The sequence below is a fragment of the Sinocyclocheilus rhinocerous genome, unplaced genomic scaffold, assembly GCF_001515625.1.
Source record: "Sinocyclocheilus rhinocerous isolate Xijiao unplaced genomic scaffold, SAMN03320098_v1.1 scaffold1045, whole genome shotgun sequence".
In the NCBI taxonomy this organism is placed as follows: Eukaryota; Metazoa; Chordata; class Actinopteri; order Cypriniformes; family Cyprinidae; genus Sinocyclocheilus; species Sinocyclocheilus rhinocerous.
Window position 1 is genome coordinate 184,791 of NW_015645361.1, and position 9,211 is coordinate 194,001.

The 9,211-nt window shown below is 37.1% G+C and overlaps 1 protein-coding gene across 1 annotated transcript in view; it reads left to right on the plus strand.

Annotated features, from left to right (window-relative positions):
* The first annotated feature begins 986 nt into the window (after positions 1-986).
* psmd5 (proteasome 26S subunit, non-ATPase 5) overlaps positions 987-9,211 on the plus strand; it is a 9,105-nt gene continuing 880 nt past the window's right edge. Inside the window, exons 1-9 of the mRNA XM_016509490.1 lie at positions 987-1,189; positions 1,878-2,022; positions 5,209-5,322; positions 5,407-5,535; positions 5,614-5,723; positions 5,805-5,947; positions 6,512-6,703; positions 7,856-7,965; positions 8,048-8,188. Of these exons, the coding sequence (XP_016364976.1) occupies positions 1,014-1,189; positions 1,878-2,022; positions 5,209-5,322; positions 5,407-5,535; positions 5,614-5,723; positions 5,805-5,947; positions 6,512-6,703; positions 7,856-7,965; positions 8,048-8,188 (1,260 nt within the window). The 5' untranslated portion in view covers positions 987-1,013. The remainder of the gene's footprint in view (positions 1,190-1,877; positions 2,023-5,208; positions 5,323-5,406; positions 5,536-5,613; positions 5,724-5,804; positions 5,948-6,511; positions 6,704-7,855; positions 7,966-8,047; positions 8,189-9,211) is intronic.

The window sequence follows — 9,211 nt, forward strand, 5'->3', positions numbered from 1 at the left end:
CTACTATGGTGCTTTTTTGTAGGAGTATTCATTTTTGCCATGGTTAATGACAATAATAAGGCATATAAATATGGAAATCAATCATTACCTTGGTATAAATCAAAGTACCATGGTATGACGACATGATCCCATCACAGTAAGGGATTCTTGCTTAACACAAATGTTAATTAACAGCCGCAAATAATAATCAATTAATGAAGATGCTGAGACAACAAGCCCCAATGGCGTTATCTAGTGGCCGGTTGATGGAAGTACAGAATCTCTCCTCACAATCAAATCCATAATTAGTGATGATGTTTACATTGAAAACAAGTCTCTCATATACACCACAATCACAGACGCAAATAAAGCAAGCTCATTAAAATTGCGTAGATGTACGAACACATTTTGTACATTAATAAAACACGTTTATACATTACCTGAACGCTCATCTGGAAACTGGCGCGTGACTCTTCAAATATTCGATATAGGCTACTTCTCAAAACTTCACAGTTAAATCATAAATAAAACGAAAGATGTGTTTTACTAAAATTAGGTCCAAGTTGATTTACAATGGCATTGATTTACACGTCAAATTACGTGTTTACAATGTCGTTACTGCGTAGCTTCCGCCAAATATCAGATACATATCAAATACCAGAGTTAGTACTATAACCACAGACTGTATAAAAACAGACTATAACATGTTAAATAAATAAATATTTCAATTTCAATTTCAATGACCATTCAGTTAAGAATTAACATTGAATAATAATAATCATCATAACAATAATAATCATATTATTATTATTATTATTAATTTGTATTTTAATTTATTTTCTTGATGACAGTGGTAGCAAAAAAAAACAAGTTACCACAGTTTAGCAGTATTAACAATAACTGTTTATTTTAACAAACATTATGGTTTTCACGATCATTTTTGTAAGGATTTATTTCTCGTTGTTCAGCGGTTATGCAAATGAGCCCACGAGCAGGTTTCCCGCCCCTTGGTCACGTGACGCAAACATCCGCGCATGATGGCGGCGCCTATAGAGAGTCTGCTGAATGAAATCTGTGAATCAGAGGATCCGATCGAGGAGCTCAAGAGCCTCCGGACGGCCGTTTTAGCGACGCCCGTGAGCGGTTTGAGGCAGGCGGTGTCTGGAGCCCGACTGGAGATCATATTCGGCCTTTTAAACACAAATGACAAGTGAGTGTTGATTCTGCTGAGTCAAGAGACACAATAAATACTACAGACTGCACGCTGACACTTGCATACATTAGCAGTTTGATTGACTTATTTGTCATACTTCACATAATAATGTCATTTTATGCATTTAAGACCTATTTGAAGTTGAGAATTTTATTAATTTTTTTGTTAAACCTATTCGAATAACAAACAGGCATTATCATTGTTAAACACAAACATAATACTTCCAAGCAGGATACACGCTGCTTATATATTTATTTATTTATTTTAAAATATATATTGCCAGTAATTTAGACAGTTTTAAGGCATTCCATTTTTTTAAGCTGTTGTAAGGATCAGAATAAGATTTTTAAATGCCACAAAAGTTAAAGGAGCTCTAAGAAACCTATGTTCTTGCTAGATATTTCTTGAGACCAGGGAAAAAAAAGATCGGAAAGGGAAAGGTCTGGCTTTGTGTGGACATAGCCTTAAATATACATATACATTTAATTTTACATATATATATATATATATATATATATAGAGAGAGAGAGAGATTAATGTGTTATAGGGCTGTGCACTTGCACATAAAAATGATATCTGTTATGCATTAAATAGGTTCAGGAATATTCTTTTAAAAATTAAGTTGAAAATAGAGAAAGGGTGGAAAGTGTCATGGAAAACTAAAATTGGACTGTTTTGGGTGCAGAGAGCAGATCGAGGTGTGTGTGGAAATCCTGAGTCGTGTTCTACAGGCTTTAGAACCCAACCAGCTGGCTCAGAACTACAAGACGGCGCTCCAGAGTGGACTGAACCATCCGAACGACTCGGTCAAAGTGCTCACGCTCACACAGGTCAGTGCTGAAGGTGCACAACAGAGCGCAACAGTCTCCATCCACCTTTTCAGCAGCTTTGGATCCAGAAGTGTGTTTTTCCCAAAAGGATTTTTAAAAAGTCTTTGTTTGAAGAGTTAAAAGCCATGAACCAAACCAACCAGCTACGAGGAGAATCACAACATTATAAACTTTGATCTGAAGCAAAAAGGTATATGAAAAATGGACAAAGGTACAAGACTTAACAGCTTTAATGAGGGAAAAAACCACAATCCCATGAAACATTGTGAATGAAATGAATATTCTAGACAAACTTCAGTCTGGGTTTAGGGGTGGTCATAGAACAGAATCAGCCCTTTTAAGGGTTGTTAATGATCTTCTTCTGATTACGGATGCTGGAAATCATGCAGCACTAATCTTACTGGATCTGTCAGCAGCCTTTGACACCGGATTTTGACATCAATCACCGGATCCTTCTGTCTCGTTTAAAGCAGTTTGTTGGCATTCAGGGGAAGGTCTTAAAATGGTTTGCCTCTTATTTGGAACATAGATACTTTTCAGTGAAGATTGGTAATTAGCCTATTTCTCAGCTTCAGCGCCTATTACCTGTGGGGTTCCACAAGGGTCCATTTTGGGACCAGTCCTGTTTTCATTGTACATGAAGCCAAATTGAAATTGAAAGCCAAAGTGAAACCAATCCAGACCAGTGACTTGGTAAAAGTTGTTCATGCTTAAATTTTCTCTCGTTTAGATTGTTGTAATGCTCTTTATGTTGGGACTTGTCAAACATACGTTGCTCGCTTGCAGCTAGCAGCTTGGAGGTTAAATCTTCCTCAACCCTTAAGGCTTTTAAAGATCGTTTAAAGTCATATCTGTATTCTCTGCCTTTTTAGTATATTATTATATGGATGTTTTTATGTTTTGTCCTGCTGCTCTTTGGTTTCTATTTGTAATGTACAGCACTTTGGAGCTACTGTGTAGCCTGTAAGGTGCTATATAAATAAATTCTCTAATTGGTGGGGATTTCTCTGCAGAATCATTGGTAAGGTAGTTTTTCATGAGGAATTCAGCCGTTAAGCACGATTATTTCTAAAATAAGTTGAAATAATGCAGGCTGATGGCTTCAACAAAAGCAAGCACCATCGATTAACAACCTCAGAGCTCATAATAACAGGTCTGTCTTTAAAAGCTTTATAAGTGATTGTTCAAAATCAATTCCCCTATGAAGAAAATGAATGGGTTTTTACTTCCAAAGCCTGACTGTTGCGCACTATTGGTGGAGATTTCTTTACAGAATCATGGGTAATGTAGTTTCTCAGCAGAAATTCCACTGTTAAACGCAATTATTTAAAAATACATTGAAATAACAGAAATGCTGTTTATAAGCTATAGTTCAAAATCAATTCCCCTATGGGGAAAATAAATGGGATTTTTACTTCTGGAACCTGAATGTTGCACTCTATACAGGTTTATTCCAAGTAAGAGTTGATCTTTCGTGTCATCGATCCATCCGTTGTGTATCTCTGTTCACAGATGGGCCGTGTGGCTGGTCACGCTGAAGGAGTGTCCCAGATGCGCGGTGTCTGGAGCCCGACTGGAGATCATATTCGGCCTTTTAAACACAAATGACAAGTGAGTGTTGATTCTGCTGAGTCAAGAGACACAATAAATACTACAGACTGCACGCTGACACTTGCATACATTAGCAGTTTGATTGACTTATTTGTCATACTTCACATAATAATGTCATTTTATGCATTTAAGACCTATTTGAAGTTGAGAATTTTATTAATTTTTTTGTTAAACCTATTCGAATAACAAACAGGCATTATCATTGTTAAACACAAACATAATACTTCCAAGCAGGATACACGCTGCTTATATATTTATTTATTTATTTTAAAATATATATTGCCAGTAATTTAGACAGTTTTAAGGCATTCCATTTTTTTAAGCTGTTGTAAGGATCAGAATAAGATTTTTAAATGCCACAAAAGTTAAAGGAGCTCTAAGAAACCTATGTTCTTGCTTGCTCAGGGTTGTTAATGATCTTCTTCTGATTACGGATGCTGGAAATCATGCAGCACTAATCTTACTGGATCTGTCAGCAGCCTTTGACACCGGATTTTGACATCAATCACCGGATCCTTCTGTCTCGTTTAAAGCAGTTTGTTGGCATTCAGGGGAAGGTCTTAAAATGGTTTGCCTCTTATTTGGAACATAGATACTTTTCAGTGAAGATTGGTAATTAGCCTATTTCTCAGCTTCAGCGCCTATTACCTGTGGGGTTCCACAAGGGTCCATTTTGGGACCAGTCCTGTTTTCATTGTACATGAAGCCAAATTGAAATTGAAAGCCAAAGTGAAACCAATCCAGACCAGTGACTTGGTAAAAGTTGTTCATGCTTAAATTTTCTCTCGTTTAGATTGTTGTAATGCTCTTTATGTTGGGACTTGTCAAACATACGTTGCTCGCTTGCAGCTAGCAGCTTGGAGGTTAAATCTTCCTCAACCCTTAAGGCTTTTAAAGATCGTTTAAAGTCATATCTGTATTCTCTGCCTTTTTAGTATATTATTATATGGATGTTTTTATGTTTTGTCCTGCTGCTCTTTGGTTTCTATTTGTAATGTACAGCACTTTGGAGCTACTGTGTAGCCTGTAAGGTGCTATATAAATAAATTCTCTAATTGGTGGGGATTTCTCTGCAGAATCATTGGTAAGGTAGTTTTTCATGAGGAATTCAGCCGTTAAGCACGATTATTTCTAAAATAAGTTGAAATAATGCAGGCTGATGGCTTCAACAAAAGCATATACCATCGATTAACAACCTCAGAGCTCATAATAACAGGTCTGTCTTTAAAAGCTTTATAAGTGATTGTTCAAAATCAATTCCCCTATGAAGAAAATGAATGGGTTTTTACTTCCAAAGCCTGACTGTTGCGCACTATTGGTGGAGATTTCTTTACAGAATCATGGGTAATGTAGTTTCTCAGCAGAAATTCCACTGTTAAACGCAATTATTTAAAAATACATTGAAATAACAGAAATGCTGTTTATAAGCTATAGTTCAAAATCAATTCCCCTATGGGGAAAATAAATGGGATTTTTACTTCTGGAACCTGAATGTTGCACTCTATACAGGTTTATTCCAAGTAAGAGTTGATCTTTCGTGTCATCGATCCATCCGTTGTGTATCTCTGTTCACAGATGGGCCGTGTGGCTGGTCACGCTGAAGGAGTGTCCCAGATGCTGAACAGTGGCGAGATCCTGTGTGATGTGATTGAGTGCATCAGCGTCGAGCGCATCGCTGTGGCCAAAGAGGTACCGAGACCCACACTGCACTGCTACATCACTGTTTTTCCTGCATGAGCTGCCTTTAATTTGGTTTGTTGTGTTTTTGGTCAGGCGATAGCTGCCCTCAGTAAACTTAGCAACACGAAGGCAGGGCTTGATGTTCTGTTTCAGTCTGATTTGCTGAACAAGCTGAAGGACGTAATGCTCACAAGTGACATCATCAGATACAGAGTTTATGAGGTGTGTGATCATTTGCGGATGGAAGGAATGAACTTTATGAGAGATTCAAGCTTAATCATGTACGTTGTGTGTGTGCAGTTGATAGTGGAGGTGTCCACGGTGTCTCCAGTGTCTCTGGGCTACTGCGCCAACAGCGGTTTAATCTCACAGATGCTGGAGGAACTGACCGGAGACGATGTGTTGGTCAGGTAATGATCTCACACACACTATCATACAATATAAAACACATGTATGCTGGCAGAGATAAACTTACTTTCTTCTCTTCCCAGAGCAACTGCTATAGAGATGGTGACCAATCTGGCTCAGAGTCAACATGGCCGTCAGTATCTGGCGCAGCAAGGCATCATGGATAAAATCTCCAACATGATAATCGCTGCAGAATCCGACCCCTTCTCAAGCCTTTACCTGCCAGGTGAGTGTATGAATGTGATTCTCTGATCCAGACGCAGTAGAGTTTCCACAGCCATGAAAAACCTGGAAATATCAGGAAGTTTCATTTGATTTCCAGGTCTGGAAATCTTAAAAGGCCATGGAAATTGTTTAATATAGGCTAAATAGTTTTTGTTCAGATTGCTGAAAATGTAATATAATTATTATTATTATTTATAAAGAAATCTGTATCCAGTAATCTTTGGAAATTAGAACAATCTCATAGAAATTGTTCAGTATAAATTGTGTATATCCACAGTGCTGAAAATTTTAATAATAATAATTATCATCTATCTATCTATTTATAAGTCCTTATTCAGCAGTCATTTAAAATGTCATGGAAATTGTTGAATATATATATTTAAATATAAATTGTTTATATTAAAATTGCTAAAAATGTAAATATCATTATTATTATTTATTTTTTAAATCTCTATCCTTTTGAAATCCTTATATTATTGGAAATGTCAAATGGTTACATTGCTGTAAATGTAAATATTCTTTTTCTTCTATGTTATTGTTGTTATTATTATTATTATTATTATAGGACTGGTGAAGTTCTTTGGCAGTCTGGCGATCATGGACAGTCCTCAGCAGGTCTGTGAGAAGTACCCAGTGTTCCTTGAGGTGGTCTTCTCCATGGCGATGAACCTTGAGCCCACACTGACTCCTGTTGCCCTGGATACGCTCGGAGTGCTCGGCAATACTGTGGAGGGTAAACAAGTTCTGCAGAAAACAGGTTTGTGAACACATCTGCACAATAGACCATTCAAAATGAGAGATGTTTATGATTCAGATCTGCTTTTAATAAAGCCTGTTAGTTCAGTAGTTATGGCATGCAATAACACGCAGTACAGCACAACAAGTGTAGTTTGATTCGCAGACATGTGTGTTTATAACTGAAGTTTTCAATTTATAATTTAGTAATAATTTGTATATTTTCATAGAATTTAATAATTGTATATAATTGAATAATTTTATCATTTTTACACAAGAAATGCAATTTCAGGTTTACTTCAGTTGCTATCCACAGTACAGTTTTGATTAATTATCTGTTGAACAAATAGCAGTTGAACTGCAACGTTTGGGCCTTGTTATTAATTATTTAACCATACATTTTTATGTTAATTCTCTATATATAATTTACAGCATTATCTAAGAGAGAATTACGTTTGTACGTAAGCAAAAGTGACATTAAAATCTAAAATATTCCAAAATGAGTCAAAATTGAATCAGTAATCCAGTAATCATTGGAAATGTGACTGTAATTATTCAATATGTAGTGTTTATATTTAAATTGCTGAACATTTTTTTTAATAATAACAATAATTATTATTGTCTAAAGCCCCGTTCACACCAAGAACGATAACTATAAAGATAACGATATTAGCGTCCACACCAGCGAACGATATCGTCTGTTTATTCTAAGCGCACATGCGTCTGCCGCTTTAAATTCTTGAGCTCGTTACAGCAGGATGGATTCTGATTGGCTGTCAGTGTTTTATCGTTCATCAGCTGGAAAAAAATCGTTTTGAAAGTGATCACAACGATATCGTTCCTCTGTATCGTTATCGTTATAGCTGTGGTGTGAACTATGCTATTCTTTAATATTGGGAACGATTTTTAGAACTATATCTTTATCGTTATCTTGCTTGGTGTGAACGGGCCTTAAGAGAGAATTACTTTCATATGTAAGCAAAAAGGACATTAAAACCAAAATATTCCCAATTGAATCAGAATTGAATCAACCCACATCAGAATCAGAATTGAATCAAATGAATAGCTTGCGAATCAGAATCTAACCGAACTGAATCAGTATACCTAGCCCTACTAGTTACAGGGATGCTTGACTTCGTTTTTGAGCTCTTTCTCACTCAGCTGTCTGTTACAGGAGAGAAGTTCACGTCCGTGCTGAAGAGAATCAGTAAAGTGGCCGCTGATGGAGCCACTGAACTCCGGGTCAGATGTTTGGAGGCTCTGGCTCAGCTCCTCATGCTGCCTGTGAGTGTGTGTCGCTGTGTTTTCTCACAGGATTTGTGTTCAGATGGAGGTTTTTGCTGTGAGATGTCTGTGGTTTGTGTAGGTGGAGCAGCAGACGGATGACCTGTTACTGTTGACCGAGTCGTGGTTTAACTGTCTGAGCTCTCAGCCCATGCTGATGATCCGAAACATAAGCACACAGCCCTTCCCAGAGCTCCACTGCAGCGCGCTACGAATCTTCACTGTAAGTGAGAGAGTGTGTGTGTGTTTAGGTGTGTTCAACTTGACGTGGTGCTGCGCAGACTGATCAATGCAGTGCATGCCAGTTAGAAATTTTGTCCGACTTGAAATAGTGACGTACGTCATTAAAGCATCACGAGAGCAATTCGAGAGCAGGCGGCTGGCTTCTTCTGCGCAGCTTCTCTCAAGCTGGTTCACAATTGGCAGATTCACCAATGACACGTTTTGTGTTTCTTTTGATACCTTTAGTTGCTCTAATGCTCACAAATCCATGTTTTATAACAGTAAAAACTCTTTTCATGTAGTCTTAATGTTGTATTGTGACACGTTTATCAATTTAAATAGTAAAGGCTTATGTTGAACTTTATTTTACATAAAGTATTAAATGGAAAAACATCTAACTTGACCGCTCTGTTTTCGACGGAAGCTTATTTCTGCCACGGAATAAAAAATAAAAAGCCAATTGCAACTTTTTATCTCAATTCTACATTTTTCTCACGATTTTGAGTTTATATCTCACCTTTTTCTCATCACAGTTCTGACTTTTTCTCGCAATTCTAACTTTTTATTTGCAATTTTATCTCTTTTTCCCCACAATTCAGCCTTTTCCCCTCACAATTCTGAGTTTAAATCTGACTTCTCACAATTCTGTTTTATCACCTTTTTTTTCCCCTCACATTTCTGAGTTTATATCTCACAATTCAGACTTTTCTCGGGAAAAAAAATCAGAATTGCGAGGAAAAAAAGTCAGAATTGAGACAGGTTCCAGAATTGAGTAATTTTTTAATTACATGGCAGAAATAATCTTCCTTAATTTTCAACTCCTCCCCCAACTGCAAGTGGCAAATCTTACCAATTTGTTAAATCCACCTTTTTTGTGTGTGTGTGTGTGTGTGTGTGTGTACCTGTTTTTCTATTCTGGTGGGGACTTAAACCTGAATACACACAGACTCATGGGGACTCGTGTCACGGTGGGGACCTAAATTGAGGTCCCCACGGGTAAACAAGCTAATAAGTTGCACACACA